This window comes from Geotrypetes seraphini, chromosome 5 (assembly GCF_902459505.1).
Source record: "Geotrypetes seraphini chromosome 5, aGeoSer1.1, whole genome shotgun sequence".
NCBI lineage: Eukaryota > Metazoa > Chordata > Amphibia > Gymnophiona > Dermophiidae > Geotrypetes > Geotrypetes seraphini.
The window spans coordinates 189,746,310-189,768,625 of NC_047088.1; the positions used below are offsets into that span (position 1 = coordinate 189,746,310).

At 40.6% G+C, this 22,316-nt stretch overlaps 1 protein-coding gene across 1 annotated transcript in view; it reads right to left on the minus strand.

The window, feature by feature from the left end:
- Nucleotides 1-22,316, minus strand: part of ITGA4 (integrin subunit alpha 4) — a 207,264-nt gene that overhangs the window by 63,843 nt on the left and 121,105 nt on the right. The window contains exons 16-17 of the mRNA XM_033943950.1: nt 15,837-15,989; nt 10,770-10,846 (exon numbers count right to left, since the gene is read on the minus strand). Of these exons, the coding sequence (XP_033799841.1) occupies nt 10,770-10,846; nt 15,837-15,989 (230 nt within the window). The remainder of the gene's footprint in view (nt 1-10,769; nt 10,847-15,836; nt 15,990-22,316) is intronic.

The following is a 22,316-nucleotide window of genomic DNA, read 5'->3' on the forward strand; positions in this document are numbered from 1 at the left end:
CATATATCCCCTCTCCCGCCTTTCTTCCAAAGTATACAGATAGAGATCTTTAAGTCTGTCCCCATACGCCATATCACAAAGACCACATACCATTTTAGTAGCCTTCCTCTGGACCGACTCCATCCTTTATATATCTTTTTGAAGGTGTGGCTTCCAGAATTGTACACAATATTCTAAATGAGGTCTCACCAGAGTCTTATACAGAGGCATCAATACCTCCTTTTTCCTACTGGCCATACCTCTCCCCGTGCAATCTAGCATCCTTGCAGCTTTCACCATCACCTTTTCAACCTGTTTGGCCACCTTTAAGATCATCACATAAAATCACAGAAAAACTTGGGGAGGTGGGTGAAATGGGGGGAGAGACTGGACCCTTCTAAGTGTGACACCTCCGAGGTCGGTAGTACCCCCGAGAGGGTCCCGTAAGCTCAGTCCAGAAAGACAAAGATTCACTAACCAGATCCAACAGCCCTTAACAAACCTCAGCACTGCACAAACAGACCACTCTACCTGCTGGAAACTGAGAAAAGACTGATTGTAAGAGGGACTACAAAGCCCACTTGTACTGATGTAAAAGGTTAGTGTCTCAGTCTCCACCTGCTGGCAGAGGAGCATAAACCCATCCATTTCTGTGCCGGTCTAGAGGGACGATAAAGAAAAAACTGTTTAATCAATGTTTTTAACTGAGTTTCAAGGCGCCTACCGGCGCCTATCAAATCGTGCTAGAATCACATCTACATAGGCAATTTAGGCCGCCTAACCCCACTGTGGGTATGGCTAATGCTGGAAGTGGTATTAGGCAGCCTAAAGATTCATATCACAGGTAGACACCGGAAATGTAGGCATGGAAAACCCTGGCCTACATTTCCGGCGCTTACCTTTGCTGGAGGCATGATTCTGTACTTGGCACCATTGCTTGATTGATACATGATAAGCAGCTGCTTTTAAGACGGCCGTCGACAATGGTACTGGTTACGGAATCTGGGCCTAAGTGCTAAATGTTCTCAAATTTTTCCCAAATTTGGGCACCATTTCTAGAACTGGTTTTATATGTACAGTTTATGATATATTTTCAAAAATCTTTTTGTGAACATATGGGTCTGGGATATATGAAAAGTAGTATTCCCCATATATTTTTGTGATTATGTTTTAGGTGAAGTAGAAAGTTGCTTTGGTATGAATAACAATACTGCCATTGTGTTTCTCACTGCTGTCACTAATTTGAGACTGAAGGAAATTAATAGCTAGATTTTTTTGTTTGGCTGACCTGGCAGTATCTATTTTTGGGTTTCCATCTTACTCAGAACCATATTGTTGACAGGGACTCCCAACCCAGTCCTTGGGACACACCTAACTAGGCAGGTTTCAAGATACCTACAATGAATATGCATGAGATAAATTTGCATGGGCTACTTCCATTGTATGTAAGTTTATCTCATGCTTTGTGAAAATCTGACTGGCTTGGTGAGTCCCAATGACTGAGTTAAACCGCTATACCAGAAGTTCGAAGTGGTTCACAACAAAAAATACATATATTCAATATCTAAAATACAAAATAAACAGTCAATATCTAAGTACAAAATAAAAACAGTCAATAAAAGGATACATCTGATATCTGATAAAATTACATTACATTACATTAGGGATTTCTATTCCGCCATTACCTTGCGGTTCAAGGCAGCTTACAAAAGATTTATAAACGGGGGTTACAATGGGAGAACAATTGGTTTACTAGAGTAGTAAAGAGTAGATCTTTTGACATTTCTTGGGTTGTTAAGATTAAGGCGGCTTACAAAAGATTTATAAAAGGGGGTTACAATGGTAGCAAAATTGTCATTACTAGGGTAGTAAAGAGTAGATCCTTTGTCAATTTTTGCGTTGTTAAGAGAAAGTGAAGTTAGGGTTCTTTCAGGAAAATCAATAAAAGTTAAGACAATAGCACAATTAAGATGTAAAAACTGTTAAGAATTCATGATAGATTAGGCAGTAATATGACTAAGAAGAGAACATGTTAAATAAGTGTGTTTTTAGTGGCCTCAAGTATTAATTTTCCAAGCCATGTATTCAGTTTGGCGGCCTGGAATGATAAAATTGTGGCAAAGAACTTCTTGTATTGACATGATTTAAAAGAAGGGTAATTAAATAGGTTTATTCTACAAGTACTCTTATTAGAACAATTCAGGGAAAACTGAGAGGCAAGGTAATCAGGTAGCATCCCAAAAACGGCTTTGTAACTAATGCAGGAAAACTTGAATAGAACTCTAGACTCCACTGACAACCAGTGAAGTTTTTGATAGTAAGGGGTAATGTGCTCCCATTTTTTTAGACCAAAGATAAGGCGAACTGCGGTGTTCTGGATTAGTCTTAATTTTTTGAGTATTCTTTTATAAGCCCCTAAATATATAATATTACAATAATCCAAAATACTCAGAATGGATGTTTGTACCAGTAGACCAGTGGTCTCAAACTCAAACCCTTTGCAGGGCCACATTTTGGATTTGGAGGTACTTGGAGGGCCTCAGAAAAAAATAGTTAATGTCTTATGAAAGAAATGACAATTTTGCATGAGGTAAAACTCTTTATAGTTTATAAATCTTTCCTTTTAGCTAAGTCTTAATGATAATATTGTAATTTATAGCTAAAGAGACATATAATCAAGAAACTGTTTATTTTACTTTTGTGATTATGATAAACATACTGAGAGCCTCAAAATAGTACCTGGTGGGCCGCATGTGGCCCCCAGGCCACGAGTTTGAGACCACTGCAGTAGACGAAAAGAAGGTTCGTCAAAAAATTTCTTAATGGTGTGAAGCTTCCATAAAACTGAAATACATTTCTTAAACAATAAATCTATGTGTTTTTCCAGGGTCAGTTGTTTGTCAAGAGTTACACCTAGTATTTTTATGGATTGTTCAATTCTAGATTCTCGTCCGCTCACTTGAATCGAGTCTTCTTTTATCCTTTCATTGGGAGTTGCTAGAAAAAATTTAGTTTTTTCAGTATTTAATTTTAATTTAAAAGCAAGTTGAGAACCCTTGCTCTAGACAAGGCTACATGACTCTTCATTGAGAGTTGCCTGGGATTCTTCTCCTGTTTCACATCCCCCCCACCTAGTCCATCGATTCTAATGATTGTCCTTGGCTTCCTCTGGAACATGATACTTGTGCATAATACATATGGCCAGGAGATGTCACCACTGGGCAACACTTGTTGTACACTCCCACTCCTCCCTCCTTTTTCCTAATGAAATAAACTGTCAAGAAATTTAGTTGAGCCAGGGGTATCCAGTGCTATTTATAGTGGCAATATTGGTGAGGAATTTTTTATTTTTATTTTTTGCAAATAAGCACTATATGCAAAGTTTTATCAAATGTGTTAATTTTAAAATATTACCTACACAACCCTTCATGCTAAGTACAGTTTAGTGTATCAGCTCTTTTGTCTTTCCATAGGAGCATAAAAATATAAGATATGCTGTAAAGTCCAGCATCCTGTCTTTGACCAAGGCTAATCCAATTCACAAGTACAGGTCAGGTTCTGAAGGAGTTGACCCATGCCTTGTGGCTCACACTGAGAGGCAAGTAGTGATTTTTGCAAATATATTTGGTTAATAAAGATTTCTGGATTTTTCTAAACTCTTTCTAAGCCCAGCTATGGAAATCACCTGGACCACATCTTCCAGCAACAAGTGGCAGTTTGTTGGCACACAGTATATCTTGCTGAGCATAATATTTCACAAACCAATTAAATTAAGCACAAATCAATTCTTCTGTAGAAGTTAATTTCTTTCTTTTCTGTATGTTTAAGTGTATCTTTATATGGCACCAATTATGATTTAATTAATTGACATATTGACTTTTCAGTTACTTAAAATGTTGACTGCTGAAAAGAGGCAGGATTCCATTGACAATCTGTAGCTGTCTGTGCAAAACTTCATTGCTTTACAAGTCTCTTGCCACTTTTTATTGGTCTGTATAATAAGATTGAAATCATTTCATCTCCTTCTCCTAATTTTCTTTGAAAGATTTACTCTGCCACCTTTGCAGAAGATTTATTATCTAAAAAGGACAATAAAAGAGACTGAGGCAACTACTGAACAAGATCTATCAACCTTTTTAGAATCATCAAATCTTGAATTGTCTGGACGAGCTCCATTAATAGCATCTTTTGTATTCCATCAGGATAAAGAAATGATTTTGAGATTGTATTATGGTCTAAAACAAGTTACTTTTTTGGGAGAAAGAATATATATATACCCGGATGTTTCAAAATGGACTCAGTTAAGAAGGAAAGAATTCCTTACATACCGGGAAAAAGTTGTATCATTAGGAGCCTCTTTTCAGTTAAGATTTCCTTGTAAATGCTTTGTTGTACATCAAAACAATAGATATATTTTTTATGATTCAGACCAATTACATTTCTTTTTAGAAGGAAAAGGAGTTTTGTTTGCACCATAGTGATTTTCGGTATAACTCAAGTCTATTATTTGTGCCATCGGTTTTACACTTAATTTCCTTTTCAATTTACAATATGTGATCTTTCCTGGAAGATTTTCTCTCTTTGTCTCCTCCCCTCTCTATGATTGAGGACTATGTTTAAATTAAATATGGGTTTTCCTTTTTGTTATATTATATTGATCCAATAGGAAATTGGATTTATTTTTGTATTGCCTTTTTGATTTATTTTGTTTATTAATAGAAATATTGGATGTACTAATATCGTAATGTTGCCTGTTAAGCACAATTGTACTTATCTAAAAAATTTAAATAAAGTAGAAAAAAAAAAAGAAAGATTTACTCTGGATTATATTTTACAAACAATTGTAGAGAATGACACAGCACAAATTTGTCCTCGTTCCCGCAGGATCTAACTCCATTCCCATCCCGTCCCTGTGAGTTCTGTCCCTATCCATGCCCCATCCCGTCAAGCTCTGTCTTTAATTGCATGCACCTCAAACACTTTAAAATCGTGGAGGGGCAAAATCAAAAAAAGCGTCTAAGTCCCCTTTTGGCCTAAGTCCCTAAACGTTCAAACCAGAAGCAGGGAAAGTGTCCATAACCAAAACAAACGTCCATGTTTTGATTATGGCCTTTCTCTGCCTAAACGCCAAATCTCCACTACGTCTAAAAGTACTCCCACAGCACGTCTACACTTTTTAGCCATAATGAAACAAAAACACGCTTAGGCCACAAACGTCCAACAAGAAGGGCTTTTAGGCGAAGGAGGAGCCAGTCCTTCGCCTGAAAGCTGGATTCTGTAACCGGTGTCTGTCAAAAACAACACCGGTTACAGAATCCCCCCCCCCACAACGATCCAGGCAGGAGGGTGCCCAAGCCCTCCTGCCAAGTTAAACCGCGACCCCCCTTCTCCCGACAACATCGGGGCAAGAGGGAGCTCAAGCCCTCTTGCCCCCCCGACGCCCCGACTCCATCGGGGCAAGAGGGAGCTCATGCCCTCTTGCCCCAGCCAACCGCGGCACCCCCGACATATCGGGGCAAGAGCAAGCCCAAGCCCTCTTGCCCCCCAGACTCACCGAATTCATCAGGGCAAGCCCAAGCCCTCTTGCCCCACCGATCGTACCCCCCCCCCCGTCTCGTTCGGGCCAGGAGGGAGCCCAAGCCCTCCTGGTCCAGCTGATCCTCTATCCCCACCCCCACTACATTACAGGCAGGAGGGATCCCAGTAATGATCTACCATCAATTCTTATATGGAAACATCCCAGAATTGTTCAAAACTAATATGTCCAGTTATACACCAAACAGATCATTACGTTCTGAAAATTCAGCTTAACTGAAGATGAATGTAAACCCAAGGCTTGTTGAGAGTCTCAAAATGATTTTCTTCTGTGCAGGAGTTAAAAAATGGAACTCCCTTATGGGCCAAATATGACACTGCCGTGTAAAGGGTATGTTCAGGAAATTATTCAAGACACAGCTATTTGTAGATGTTTTCTTCTAGTTAATAATTGCCGTTTTTGGCAAAGCTGAAGAATTGTTCACGATTATTCTTGTTATTGTTTTAGTTTCTAATAATGTTTTAACATGATTTCTTAGGATTATTTGTATCTCATGATGTTTCTGTTTTTAAATTGTGTATGTAACTTTGTGAACTGTTTAGTTATAAAAAGTATAGAAATTTTTTAAATAAATGTGAATGAGGAGATATGCCTCTGTCAAATCCAGGGAGGCTAGAAACACCCCTGGCACCACCGACGCAATCATTGCACGCACCTTCTCCATGCAGAATCGAGGAACCTTCAGAGCTGCATTGACTGCCTTGAGGTCCAGAATTGGTCTCCAATCGTCGGATCCTGCCTTTGGAACAATGAAGTATATCGAGTATCTCCCAGAGCCTAAGTCTCGCTCTTGCACAGGGCAACTGCTGCAAGGTCCAAAAATTCTGCGTGCTGTAGCCTGCACCCGAACCATCTTCTCAGGGCGACATGCAGGTGAATCCAGAAAATACCCAGTCGGAGGACAGAGAAACTCCAATTTGCAGCCATCTTTGAGAACCTCTAGAACCCAGCAGTCAGAGATAATGGCCTCCAATTCCACCAGAAAGGCTGACAACCACCCCCCAACATGCGGAGGAGGAGACATCGGCCTGGCATCAGAACTGTTTCTGAGCAGAAGCCACCAGCCAATTTGCCATGGACTGCTGATGCCGGGGCCCATTGAAGCGTGGTCTGGTAGATGAAGACTACTGACCTGTGGAAGGCTTGAGTAAGGATGAAAACACCGGAAAGGGATGAAAATTAGAACACCCGTAACTCCTAGCAGGGCAGGACCTATTCCAGGCAATGCCTTGGGTCTACAATCCTAAACACTGGCCACAAGGTCATCCAGACCCTAGTCAAACAGGAGCAGACTCCCGAAACAATAGGTTCCTTGCTTGGCAAAAACTTCCAAGATGTCGTACAAGGCATCAGTCATGTAATCCACTCCAGAGATGAGAAATCCAAATCATGAAGCACCAGAATCGGGATCTTGATGCAGCTTGGAATGACACAACCGGGCCATGAAGGAGGAGGCTGTTGCTGCTTTAACATCAGCTGCAGCCAAAGCAAATAGATGCTTAAGGATGAAATCCATGCGTCAGTCCTGGACATCCTTCAGGACCACACACCCCTTCCCCTTGCACATGAGGAATGAAGGTGTAGAAGGACTGAGGCTGAGAAACACACCACACAATGACACATGAAGGTTTCCCATGGGGACGGGGACAAATTCTGTCCCCGTGTCATTCTCTATGACCTGTTCAACTTTGTTAATAGTGGTTGTATCTATAAAGAAACTACATCGTGATTCTACCACACTCAGAGTTGACCTTTTCTATATCTTCTTGGTAGGAAGTGTGTGCTGCTAGCAACAACACTAAGATGTCATTCTAGAAGACTTGGATGGCATCTTTATGTGTAAAGTGTGGCATGTAGATGTATAGATTGCATATACAGTATGGGGCTCATAATCGAAAGAGAAAAACGTCCAAAAACCTTCCTAAGTCGGCACTTGGACGAACATTTCCCAAATACGTCCAAGTGCCGATAATAAAAACGGGTTTTGGACGTATTTCTAAATGACCTAGGCCTACATAGTGCCACTGAACGACCAAAGCTAAACAGGGCATTTCGAGAGGAGTGTCGAGGGCAAGAGTTGGGTTGTACAGCATGTATAACCGAAAGTTATACAGCCCAGTATCGACGGAAATTGGACATTGTGACTTAGACCATTTAAAACATGGTCTAAGTCACAAAAACCTACCTAAAGTCACCAGATAAACACTGCAAACACATAAAACAGACCCCCCACACACACTACCCCAGTGATCACCGATGCCCTCCCTCATAAAAATATTAATCACACCTTTAAAATTCAGCCTCCAGACCATCATCACCTGGCCGCCTGGCATAGGAAAGCCTAGTCATCCAGCACAGAGGCAGCTTAAGTCATCTTGGGGGTGGGTTAGGGACCCATAGAGAGAAGGACTCATGCCCATAAGCCCATGTAATCACTGCATTGAAACTTAAACATGTGCACTCCCCTAAACACCCCCAAAACCCTTTTCTACTGCCCTTTAAGTGGCTTCTGCAGCCATAAGGGCTATTGGGATGGTAGATAAATGGGTCTAGGGGATTCTGGAGGTGGTTTGGGGGGCTCACCATGATCTATAAGGGAGTTGTAGTGAGATGATGACTTGGCACCTTTTTGTGAAGTTCACAGCAATGCCCTGTAAGGTACCCCACTATTTAGGTGCCATGTCTGGGTGTGCAGTCCATCACTTTGCAGACCCCTCCCACATCCAACAGGGCTTGTTCTAGGTGTTTTGACTTGGAAGAAAAGTTGGATGGAAATGTGGTATAAAATAGATGTTTTAGCGGTTTGGAGGATCAGATCGGCAGGAAGTATAATTAGACGATTTTCAAAACAAAAAAGTTTTGGACGTATTTTTTGAAAATGTGTCATAAGCTGTTTTTAACTTTGGACGACTTGCGAGTTGGACGCAAACGGACTTAGATGTCCCTTTCGATTATGCCCCTCCATGTATATATGCACCTATGCACATGTCTAAATTCAAAGAAGTTGTGTTATGGGTGTGGTTTTGGAGGGAGGACAAAAATGTCCTCCCTTAAACTCCTCCATCCATTCCCCCCTAGAAACAATTTACACTTATGCTGACGATATCCTAGTCCTCCTCGAGACCGACCCAAACCTTACCAACCTCTCGGAGAACATATCCTCCTGTATAACAAACCTTCAGTCCTGGGCCCATACTGTCAAAATGAAACTGAATGAGTCCAAAACTAAACTACTTTGGCTAGGCCGAAAACTAGACCAACTTCCCACCTCCATCCCTCTGTCCTCTGGCTCCACTCTGCAGCTGGAGTCCTCAAGCAATGTTTTGGGCATCATCATCGACTCTACTTTGTCTTTCAACGACCACCTCAATTCCTTGGCAAAAAAATGCTTTTTCAGCCTTCACATGCTGAGGAAAGTAAAATCCTATTTCCATCAAAATCACTTTACCATCCTCGTACAATCCATCATCCTGTCCAGATTGGACTATTGCAACTCAATTTACCTAAGCCTTACCAAGAAAAACCTTCATAGACTTCAGCGGATCCAGAATGCTGCGGCTAAGCTCATCTTCGCAAAAAGTAAATTCGATCATGTCTCACCACTTCTGTCCAAGCTTCACTGGCTTCCGATTAACGCCAGGGTCCACTTTAAATGCACCTGTCTAACTTTCAAAATCCTTTACGGCATCCTCCCTCCCTTTATCCCACTCTCCTGGAACTCCATAAATCATAATACCACCAGACCCACTCACAAACTAAAACTATCCTTTCCTTCATTAAAAGGCATTTCCCGTGCAGAAAAACTAGGGACCTCCCTCCCCTTCAGATTCACTGAGCTCTGGAACAACCTTACCTCCCCCCTTCTGATCCTGAGCTCTCTCCAACTCTTCCGCCAACATCTGAAAACCTAGCTGTTTTAAAAAATGTAATACTTTGGCATCCTAAGCCCTCCAAATGTTCTTCTCACTATATCCTTAACCTTTATTGGAGTTCCTTTCTCTCCCAACTCTTGTAAACCGTGCCGAGCTCTACGATTGTGGAGAGGATGCGGTATTAGTTTAGTTTAGAATACATGTTTGTCTTGAAAATTTTTCTCATCGGCTTTTGCACCTTCTCCATGACATATCTAAAGGGCAGTTGTGCACTTTCTATAAGGTTTCAGGTTTTTGGTCTTTCACTGAATACATATACATGTATAACTACCTAGACTGTATGCCTCTTATATGTATACTTACTGGAACTTATGCATGAAAGTCATGAAAATTGGCATGCCCATGTATAATTACAACAGCAAAGAGATTGACTTTGGAGAATCCACAGAGAAAATAATCCAACAGAAACCAAAGAAGCACTGTGGCTAAAATCAAAAAATCAACATAGCAATCCACTGGCTGGCCTAGCTTAACCTTTTCCTATCGTAATAAATTTTATGTTACGCTGGTTCCAGTCGTAATTATTTTAGCAAAGTTTTGTATTATTCACCGTTATCATTTACAGCTATTGTAAACACAATGGCCCAATAGATGGGACAAATGATAGGTAGAAGGTGTACTGTATGTCCCATGCCATGGGACATACGATGGCAATGACATTTTTTGGAATGTCCCGTCATCCGGGACACACGATAGGAAAAGATTAAGCTACAGGGAGGGAGGTGGGCCAGGACAGGCCCGGCCAGGACGGGTTTGGGATGGCAGGAGGGAGTTGGCATCCCTCCTTCCTTTTGTGGGGCATCGGCACGGGGGGGGGGGGGGGGGCGCATCGGTGCTGAGGGGGAGGGCGAGTTAAAATCACAGGCTGGCAATGCATTTTACAGAATATATATAAAAGGAAGATTTCCTTTTTTATGTATTCTGCAAAAGTGCATTTTTAGCCCGTGGTTTTAAAGGGCAGGATACACATGTATTTTTGCCAGGGCCTATATACTTATTTTATAAAAGGTTCCCCGTTCTGATGAGTCTTTCATAAAATGCTGGGGGAATTGTGAATGTTCCAATAATGATGTCTAGTTCCTACCTCCATGTCCTATGTAAACTGGCACTTCAGATGAGGATTTTACCCAATGTAGCTCTTTTTTTTTTTTATCTTACCTAATATAATTCTCCCTTACCTTTACTGCATAATTTCTGTGAACAGCTCAAAACAACTCCTGTGATATTTTTTCTTACTAAACTGAAAGCAAGATCCTACTTACCTTGGGAAAACAACTTGTCCGGAAACCTGCAAGTCAGCAGAACAATCTTCCTGTGCACAAAACCTGGCAAAAGCAATCTGTGCATGAAGAAAAGAAAAGAATTGTATCAGCCTGACAAACATAGAAGGATGACTCTTTTTTTTTTTTTTTGTCAAAACCCATTTTGTTGTACAATTTCTTATAGGATTTATGACTTCTTTAAAATAAACGCATCATCCTCTTTCCTGTCTCCATCTTATTTAACATTTACAGACTTACAAGGCTTCCTTGCTAGTAGATTTGGTTTTGAACATTTAAAATAAGCCAAAATGAATTAAAATCTACTGAAGAAAACAAATTGTTGATAGGAAGTATAGGGAGGTCTAAGGCCAAAATGATAGATATTGGTATTTAGACCTGGTACCTGGCATATCCCAGCTGGCATCATATGATCCACCATATCAGCAATTATCATGCAGTAACAACATCCATGCTACCAACACAATACAATCCATGCTCATTCAATATTCACAATAGGAAATTCCACATTAAGTAAGCATTAAGTGGGCATCAAAATATAGGTACTCACTTCCATGGATAGTGCATCTATAAGTGTGCTTATAGAAAACTAGTATAAGTTGGCAGAAAGACACCTACATTTAGAAAGTCTGGCCTTGGACAGGTGCAAATGTGTGTGCCTAACCCCCTCTTTTACTAAGGTGAGCTAACAGATTAGTGCCCACTAATCGAATTAGCGCACGCTAAACGCTAGCACATCCATAGACTAACATGCACGCATTAGTGTTTAGCGCATGCTAATCGGTTAGCGCACCTTACTAAAAGAGGGCCTAAATATAGCAATGTGTACATAACTTACAATATCCTGTATGTTGCGCATGTAAATGTCATCCTTATCCATTCTCCACCCATGTATAAACCCCTCTGCATTTATATCCTATGTCCCAAATTCTTTATAGTACACTATAAGATGGTGGTAGGTGTCCTACCGCAACTTAACTTATTTTAATTAGTAATAAACAAACAGTGCAGTAATTGTGTCATTTAAAACCAATTAAAATCTAATTTTAAAAAAATGTAGGTGCTTGAAAGTGCCTATAAATGATGGCATCCTATTCCTGTCCATAGAGGCGCCTACCGGTGCTTATGTCTAAAGCAGGCATGGTTTACACAGGAAGTAGACATAGGAGCCTCTATGGATGCTATTCTCATTAAAAGTAGCTGCCGGAAATGTAAGTCTGTAAAACCATGTCCTACATTTCCGGCACCTACTTGCAACATGGCCATGATTTTCAAAATAATGCCGCTTTGTCAGTGACAAGCAATCAGTGCTTCATTTCTAAGGGGCTCTATTAGTTCATGTATCTTATGGGGTGTCAAAGTCCCTCCTCGAGGGCCGCAATCCAGTCGGGTTTTCAGGATTTCCCCAATGAATATGCATGAGATCTATTTGCATGCACTGCTTTCATTGTATGCTAATAGATCTCATGCATATTCATTGGGAAAATACTGAAAACCTGACTGGATTGTGGCCCTCGAGGACCAACTTTAACACCATAGACTTGCTATGTGTACAACTAGCACTTATGTGCATATGTGTACAGATGCACTTGCATGTGCTAGTATTCTATAAATATACACATGCAAATGGCATTTAACCTGAAGTGCACTGCTATAGAATTAGGGGCCATGTGTTTAACAAGGCAATTAGTGTATGTTAACAGTTATTCCTCTTCATTAATATGCTACCATGTTGGATAAAATAGAAGAGAGTGGTGTTCTCAGGAGATATTCATAGTCATGGGATGTTTGTGGAGCATCTGATAGACTTCAGGTTTCTAATCCTTTGAGAAAACTGCTTTTCTGGAAAGGGAGGCCATTGTTAGTTTGAAATCGACTTCATTACACACCATTTTACTATAAGTATACCAGTTATGTTTATTAAAAACTTTATATAACACATAACGGCCTAATAGGATCCAAGCGGTTTACAATGCATAAATCACATTCATCAAGTTCTCTATTTCCTTTCTACTATTGCTACTTCTAAATATTTCAAAACTAAATTCGTTGAACTGGTGTATATGGTGAAAAGACTGGTTTAATATAGATATTTAAAAAATGGAATACTATGCTGCAAGTCTTCAATCTGGAAAGTTCAGGAGTATTTCAATTTGTGGGTTCTGTCCTGCTGCACAATCACAAGTTAGCTGAAGAACTTTTTTTTTTTTTTTAAATTCTTTATTCATTTTCAAAATTACATTAAATGTTAAATATATTCATTCACAGTAACAATAAATACATCACTTATAAACAATCATTGGTACATTACATAAATTTTTATCCCTTCCCCTTTCCCATCCCTCCCAACCATACATTCCATTATTATATAATATATTTAATAATAAAATACCCCCCTCCCTACATCCTAAACTGATAAATATAAGGGAAATAATTTTACTTAATCCTTACAATATTTTGTTAATGGTTTCCACACATCCTGAAATTTCTTAAAATATCCCCTTTGTAAAGCAATAAATATTTCCATTTTATAGATATGGCATAAAGAATTCCACCAAAAGTTATAATTTAATCTCCTCCAATCCTTCCAATTATATGTAATTTGCTGAATGGCAACACCAGTCATTATTAGTAATAATTTATTGTTGTTAGCAGAAATCTGACTTTTTGCTCTCATTTCCATACCAAATATCACAGTATCATAGGATAATGCCACTGGATTATCTAATAAATTATTAATTTTGTCCCAAATTGATTTCCAAAAATTCATAATATATGGGCAATGAAACAATAAATGATCTAAAGTTCCTGCTTCTAGATGACAATGCCAGCATCTATTAGACAAAGAACTATCTAATTTTTGCAACCTAACAGGGGTCCATAACGCTCTATGTAACAGAAAAAAACAAGTTTGTCTCATAGATGCAGACACCGTACATTTCATCCTCCAAGACCAAAATCGTGGCCATTGAGGTGCAGTAATTTCATGCTTAATCTCAATGCTCCAAATATCTCTTAAATCAGTTTTTAATTTCTTTTTAGTAAATCCACATAATACTTTATACCACTGGGCGGCCTGGTGACCCAAGAAGTCTGTCTGAAAACACATAAATTCCATACTATAATGATTAAGGTTTTTCCACTCAGGAAACCCCACCTGAATGGCATGTTTCAGTTGCAACCATCTAAAATTTTCTGATTTATTAAGTCCAAACTTATGTTGCAACTGTGAAAATTCAAGCATAACACCATTAGAAATAACATCATCCAATATACGTATTCCTGCTACCATCCAATGCTTCCAGACTAGCTTTTCTCTGCCAATTTGAATCTTGGAGTTTACCCATATAGATTGATTTGTAGATTTGTAAATTGGAATAGTTGTTAAATTGCTTACATACCGTAAAGTTTTCCATGTATCGGCTAGTATTCTGTTGTCCTTACTATAGCTAGGCATTTTGATACTGAGCACATGGCACAGGCGCAATGGAGACATGAGTTGCCATTCTAACCATAACCAGTCTGGGAGTTTTTCTATGAGTTCTGGGAGGATCCAATACATACCTTGGCGCAAAATATAGGCTTGGTGGTACCTATAAAAATTTGGAAAATTTACCCCTCCCTCTGAAATTGATCTTTGTAAGGATACCAAAGCCACTCTAGGAGTTTTACCCAGCCAAATAAATTTTAACAGAATGCTATTTAATTTTTTATAAAAGGACCCTTGAAAATATATCGGTAACATACCCATCTGGTAACAAACCACAGGCAAAATCATCATCTTAATAGTTTGGACTCTCCCCCACCAAGAAAGGTGTAAAGGATTCCATTGCTCACACATTTCCGTTACCTTCTGCAATAACGATTTTTCATTTATTTTAATTATTTCATCCAATGTATTTTTAATCCAAATGCCTAAATATTTTATTCTGTCTTCCTTCCAAAGAAAAGGAAATGAATCAAACAAACCTTTTGTACAATGTACATTGAGTGGAAGAATTTCTGATTTAGACCAATTTATCTTATAACCTGAAAATTTCCCAAATTTCTCAATCATTTTAAGTAAACATGGAATGGTTGTCTCAGGATTCCTTAAATAGAGCAAAATATCAGCCGCATAAGCCGAGATCTTATAATCTCGATCCTTATAGGGAATACCCTGAATCTCCTCCGCTTGCTGAATAGCTAATAACAAGGGTTCCAAAACAATATCAAAAAGCAAAGGAGATAAGGGACAACCTTGTCTAACCCCCCATTGCAACCTAAAGCCTTCTGAAAAATTGTTATTAATGTACAGTTTAGCAACAGGGGAACTATACAATGTTTGAACCATTTGTATAAATCCTGGGCCAATACCAAACCATGCCAACGCTTGGTACATGAAGGTCCATTCAACACGATCAAAGGCCTTCTCTGCATCAAGAGATACAAAAAAACCGGATCATTTAAGGCTTTTGACAAATTCAGCATATGACATGCAAGCCTAGTGTTGTTAGAAGAATGCCTTTGAGCAACGAATCCTGTTTGGTGCATTCCAATAGTAAAAGGGAGAGCTTTAGCCAAACGTATAGCCAAAATTTTAGCTAACAGTTTTCCATCAACATTAATTAAAGAAATAGGCCTGTAGTTTGAAACCACTGAAGGATTTTTATTTGGCTTAGACAAAACTATGGTTAACGATTCTGCCATGGTACCTGTAATACAACCTTTATTTAGTTGAGACTGAAATAAATTTAACAGATATGGCAACAGGGTAATTTGGAATGATTTATAAAACTCAACTGTAAAACCATCACCACCTGGAGCGGATCCAACTCTAAGGGACCTCAATGCTATCTGCAATTCATTTATCGAAATTGGTTTTTCTAATTTTTCTTTTATATGATCAGGAACCTTCAGTCCTTCAATTAAATTTAAAAATTTGACTCCTTCCTTTTCTTTATCTAAATAAGGCTCAGAAGAATATAGATCTTTATAAAACTTCAAAAATTGTTTTAAAATAGAATCAACTGAAATTCCAAATTGCATGAAAGCCGCTAACTTTCCTACCTTGCTTTTTATAACATTGTCTTTTCCTTCTCCTTGCTGTAGGATGGGTTGAAGAGGTGGCAACTCTTCTGTGCTCCGTTTCTTTACAACATGATCCCCAAGATGATAGGCTGCCTCTATGAGTATTGGAGTCAGGATATCTCTGATGTCTTTCTGAGAAAAGTGGGAACAAGCCAGTTAAGTACAAAAGGAAATATAACAGGTTCAGCTTCTCTAAAGAGTTTCAATATCTTCAATAGTGTGTTGCTTGTAAGTGAGCATGTGCAGAGGCAGTGTCTATACAGAGTGCACAGTATGCATAGCTTGCAGAATACTATAAGTTATGCACATATCACTGGAACTTATGAAAACACTCTTACGCCACCTCTATGGCTAGTGTAAGTGCACATGCTTGCATCCATCCCATTACGACAGTATTCATATGCAGGAGCTGATCTTATCTGTACTTTTTATATGTACAGGTATTCCCAGAGTGGAGCTGCACAAGGTTTTGGGTTTCCCTGTATACTTTGCAAAATGCACAACAACGCATAACCCAACACACATACTCATGTTTGTTTATACCTGAGACCAGAGACTTGGAGTGAGGGCATATTGCTAGATGTATTCTATTTGGATTTCAGCAAAGCTTTTGACATGACTCCGCATAGGAGGCTTGTGAACAAATTAAATGGGCTGAAGTTAGGACCTAAAGTGGTGAACTGGATTAGAAATTGGTTGACTGACAGATATCAGAGGCTGGTGGTGGTGGGCAGACTTCTATAGTCTGTGCCCTAAAATTGATAGGGAAGACAGAAATTAAGTATACTAATGTTTAATCATGACGAAGTGGATTCTGTGCAGACTTTTTCCTATTCAATTGGTTACATACTTGACTAAGCTGGATCTCCTTTCATAGTTGTTTTGGGGATTCCTTCTTCTTCTACTGTTTGTGCAGACCTGTGCAGAATGCCAGATCCAAAACTAGCCACCTCATTGGGCAGAATGCATGTTAGCAAAAGTGATTTAGCAAACTTCAATTAGGGTCACCATATATGTGAAGACAAAAAAAGAGGACACATGACCCCATCCATACTCTACCCACAGCCCCTCCCAGGCACCACCCATTTCCTTGGTCCCCTTTCCATCCTCTGTACCCTTTTAGTGCTTCTCTCGCTCTCCCTTCTTCCAGCCCTAGGATTACCATATTAAGTAAAAAAAGAGGATGCTTGACCCTGCCCCACCCCTCTCCCACCCATGGTACCCTACCTCACCTCTGCCTCCCCCTAGACACCCCCCCCCCAGCACAGCCTCTCTCTCTCCAGCCCCCCACCCATCGGGTCTGGTTCTTGTGAGTCTCCCCTGACCCTAGTACTTTCTCCGGCACTGTAATTTAAAAACTTTGGGCAGCTGGCAGCCTACAGCTTCAATGATGAGATCCTTATGCTGTCGGCCTGCCCCAGAAGTCTTCATCCTCTAGTGTCCCACCTAAGCGGGAACAGAAAGTGCTGCAGAGTGAAAGCTTTCAGTTCAGGCTGATGTCAGAAGGATCTTGTCACTGAAGCTGTAGCCAAATCTGACTCAGGAGTGGGGGCTGGACTGGAGAAAGTAAGTCCAAAACACAGACAAAATCCTCCACTCCAGGAAACCATCTGGACACCCAGACAGTCATTTAAAAAAAGGACATGTCTAGGTAAATCCAGATGTCTGGTAACCCTATCCAAATCTCAACTCTTCCCCCCCCCCATACGGGTGCCCATCTCTCTCCTTCTAACTTCCTTTCCTCCTGTTTCTGTGTCTCCCCTCCCATCCAGCACTACCCTACTCCATGCTCTTTTCTCCAGCACTCTTTTCTTTCCATAATGTTTCTCCAGCTCTCCTCCTTCCTGCCATGCTGTTTCTCCAGCCCCCCCCCCGCCCATCCCTCTCTTCATATTCTTTCACCCTCCCTTCATGCTGTTCTCCAGCCCCCTCCCCTCCCTGCTCTGATGCTGCTTCCTCTCATGACCTCTCTAGCTCCCTACTCCACCTACCTCTTCTCAGGGCCCGGCCGCTGTAATTGAATCTTCGGGTAACCAGCAGCAGCAGCAAGGTAAGCCTGCTGCTGTCAGCCTGCCCCGGAAACCGCCTCTCTGCAAGTACCAACCACGTGAGCACAGGAAGTCATTCCAAAGAGCAGGCTTTAGGGGCAGGCTGGTGGCAGCTGACTTACCTTGCTGCTGCCGGCTGCACGAAGATTCATTTACAGCATGGGGGAGGGAGTTGGAAGAGCCGACTAAATCCAGACAGATTCCTCTATTAAAAAAAATAATATTGGGCACCAACGCATAGTCCTTGATAAAGAGGATATGTGCGGGTTTTCCTGAATGTCTGGGAACCCTAACTTCAAAAACTATATACTTCCTGGATCATGCCCTCTTGACTCCACCCCTCCTGTATCACTTTCCCCATGGACAGGATATGGGCTTTAAGGTGGCTCTGACAGTGTGAGGGAGTATCCTTATGGTGAAGTGGCAGTGTCCAATAAACTCCCTTACAGGCAGGCAATTGGTGTCATGGGATGGGAATAATCATTGACTTCACAGTAGTGCATGATGGTCACTGATATAGTTAACACGGATACACTTATCACCTCTTAAATAGGAGGTGGTAAGTGTATCCATGTTTTAAATGCATTTAATACACAATCAAAAACTTTTTTCTGTGTAATATTGTCTTTGAACCTCCACTGTTGTCTGTTGGTTCCAATATTGTATGGAAACATACAGGAAAATCCCTAATAATACACAGACTTCACACTTACTGTATATGCTGTTAATTTTTACTTTTAATATTCAGTAAGTGCAAAGTTTTACTGTACTTTAGCAAAACAGCCCCTATTATATATTATCAGGGTAAAATTATCCAAAAGGTCTTGTGATTTTATTAACCTACATAGTGGAATAAAGAAAAGTATAACTTCAAATAGAAATGTAAATACTATATATTTTGGGGTGGAAAAGGATTAAGCATAAAATCTTGAAGGTTTATTACATATTTTTGTCCTTGGAGGAGGGGTAAAGGTCTTGGTGCATTTATGCTCCTTTAACATGATTTTTTAAAATTACAAAGGTATGCTATGTGGTTGCCATATGGCAATGGTCCCCAAGCCCTTTAAAACCCTATGAGCTTTGGGGCAGTTACCACTGTGGCCCCCACTAAACATCTTTATAATAGGAGCCCATAGACTGTGCATAACTGCATTCCAGGCAGAATTTCCTGGGCTACCATGAAGATATTGAATCAACACATCCTATATAAATATATATATATATAAGCATATTTCTCAGCTGTATATACAGGTGAAATTAAACCACATTCTTAAATAAAGCAGTTTATTATATAAATAAATAAATAAATAAATAAATAAATAAATATATATATATATATATATATATATATATATATATATATATATATATATATATAAAGAGAGAGAGAGAGAGAGAGAGAGAGAATATATATATAGGCGATATATGTGATAGCCTAGAAATAAAATTGTCACATGCATTTTTATCACAGCTAACATGTTAGACTACTATATATTCGAATATAAATTGATCCAAATATAAGCTGAGATGACCCTCCCCCCCAAAAAGGAGGAATAACGTTTGACTCAAATATAAACCGAGATTAGAAATTGGGTAATCCTGGTGAGCCAATCTACAAAGACCAGACATCCTTGACATAAGGTTTAATGCAATATTTTTTAACATTAAATATTTTTATTAGTGCAAAACCCTTGAGGAAGGGGAACTTGATCTTCAAAAGTCAGTAAAAAAATATATTAAAATTAGTCCAATTAAAAGATTACCTTATTTCCGTTTTCTATTTATAAATATTTATCAATACAGCTACAATATTACTTTATTCTAAAACAACAGAAAAATATATTTTCTCTACCTTTTGTAAGCTTTGGTTTCTGCTTTCCTCATCTTCTCTTCACTCTCCATTCCATCCAGCATCTACCCTCTTTCTCTGTTCTTTCTATTTTTCTCTATCTCCACTCCCTCCCTCATGCTCTGGTTTCTCTCCCTCCTCCTTTCCTTCCATCCCATGGTCTGGCATCTGCTTCCCATGCCCTGGGATCTCTTTTTCGTCTATCTCTCCCTCCATGCTCTGGGAGTACTGATTGACAAGTCAATGAAGCCATCTGTGCAATGTGCGGCGGCGGCGAAAAGGGCAAACAGAATGCTAGGAATGATTAAGAAGGGAATTACAAACAGATCGGAGAAGATTATCATGCTGCTGTACCGGGCCATGGTACGCCATCACCTAGATTACTGTGTCCAGTACTGGTCGCCGTACATGAGGAAGGACGCAGTACTACTCAAAAGGGTCCAGAGAAGAACGACTAAAATGGTTAAGGGGCTGGAGGAGTTGCCGTACAGTGAGAGATTAGAGAAATTGGTCCTCTTCTCCCTTGAAAAGAGGAGACTGAGAGGGGACATGATTGAAATATTCAAGATAATGAAGGGAATAGACTTAGTAGATAAAGACAGGTTGTTCACCCTCTCCAAGGTAGAGAGAACAAGAGGGCACTCTAAAGTTAAGAGGATAGATTCCGTACAAATGTAAGGAAGTAAGAAAACTGGAACGCTCTTCCGGAGGCTGTTATAGGGGCAAACACCTTCCAGGGATTCAAGACAAAGTTAGACAAGTTCCTGCTGAACTAGAACGTACACAGGTAAGGCTAGTCTCAGTTAGGGCACTGGTCTTTGACCTAAGGGCCACCGTGTGAGTGGACTGCTGGGCAGGATGGACCACTGGTCTGACCCAGCAGTGGCAATTCTTATGTTCTTATGTTCCCTCTCTCCCTTCCTGATGGTTTGGCATCTCAATATCCTTCCCTACCTCCCCCCCATAGCATCTCAATCTCCTTCCCCCCCCCCCATTCCCTGGCATCTCCTCTCTTTCCTTTCCCTCACTCCCTCCTTTCTCTCTGGTCTGGCATCTCTGTATCCTTCCCTTCCCTCCCCCTATGCCCGGGCATCTCTTTCTCCCCCTCCAAAGCCTGGCATCTTCCCTTCCTTCCTTTCCTTCTATCTTTTCTTTCCCCAAGTCTGGCATCTATCTTTTGTCTCCTCTTCCTTCCCTGATGTTCCTTCACCCTCCCTCTCTCTCCCCCCCCCCCCCCCCAATCGGATGCAGCATTCGTCTCTCTCTTTGTCATCCTCCAGTCTGCAGCGCAACCTTCACAATTTGCTGCTCTTGGCATTGGGCCTTCCTCTCTACCGGGCTCCGTCTACTTCCTGCTTCCATTAAGGCAGGACCTAGCACAGGGAAAAGCCCGATGCCAAGAGCAGTAAATTGGGAACATTGCTGCTGCTGCTGCCCAGAAGAGGTTCTTGACACTGGCGCCAGTTTTCAGAGCACACCTCCCCTCCCCCACACCCTCCACCTCCCGGTACGCCACTGGTCACTATCATGCCTATAGGGGGCCACCACTATGTACAACACACACACCGGAGCCGCAATCCACAATACATGCCCCCACCCCCTGAGTCGCTGACCTCCATGCACCCTCAGAGCCGCTGACCTCCATGCACCCGTAGGTTCTGCTGCAGTGATCCTCTGAATGTTGAATCAGGTGGAGCCTTGAGCCTTTGTGCATGCTCAAGGTCTACCGGCTCACGCCCCCTCTGAGATTCTGAGAGAAGGTGGGAGCCAGCAGGCCTTGAGCATACACAGATGCACAAGGCTCCGCCCAGTGCAACATACAGCAGATGGGCAGCAGTACAATCCATGAGTGTAAAGAGGTCAGCGGCTCTAGGCGGTGCATGGAGGTCAGCAAATATTCGGCAGCAGTGGCACCAATGGGTATATGGGGATCAGTATGGGGACATGTATGTGGATAGTGGCTCTGGGGATGGCGCGTATATTGTGGATAGCGGCTCGGAGGGGAGGAAGCCCCTGTAGTAAAGCAGGAAAAGGACAGCTGTACCAAGTGGTCAGGTGGTGGCTCGAATATAAACCGAGACCCCCATTTTGGGCCATTTTTCTGACCTCACAATCGCAGTTTATATTTGAGTATATATGGTAATTTAAAGAGTTTTGTAATCCATTTAGTTACAAAACTACAGTAAACAATATTTAATTTTGCTGCCGACTATATTTAAAACAGCAGTTGTTAACATGAAAGTTTGATGATGAACGAATGCTACAAATCAGGATTCAAATCCCAAGTTGTCTATTTGTGAAAACTGAACAGCTTGAAGTGTGACACATAACAATAACAAACTTGATTAAGCTATTCCCTGGATAAATGAAAGTCATTGATGGCAAATCTATGTGTCCACTGTTTTAATGCTTACCTACAAGCTTGTTTTGACCAAACCACATGATATCTAATTTATACTAAATTTCTACAGGGCCTTCTTTGCATCTGCTGTATATTACTTTCATTAAACTAATTAGATATTAATTATTCATTTCACAAAGTATGTAAAATGGGCATGCATT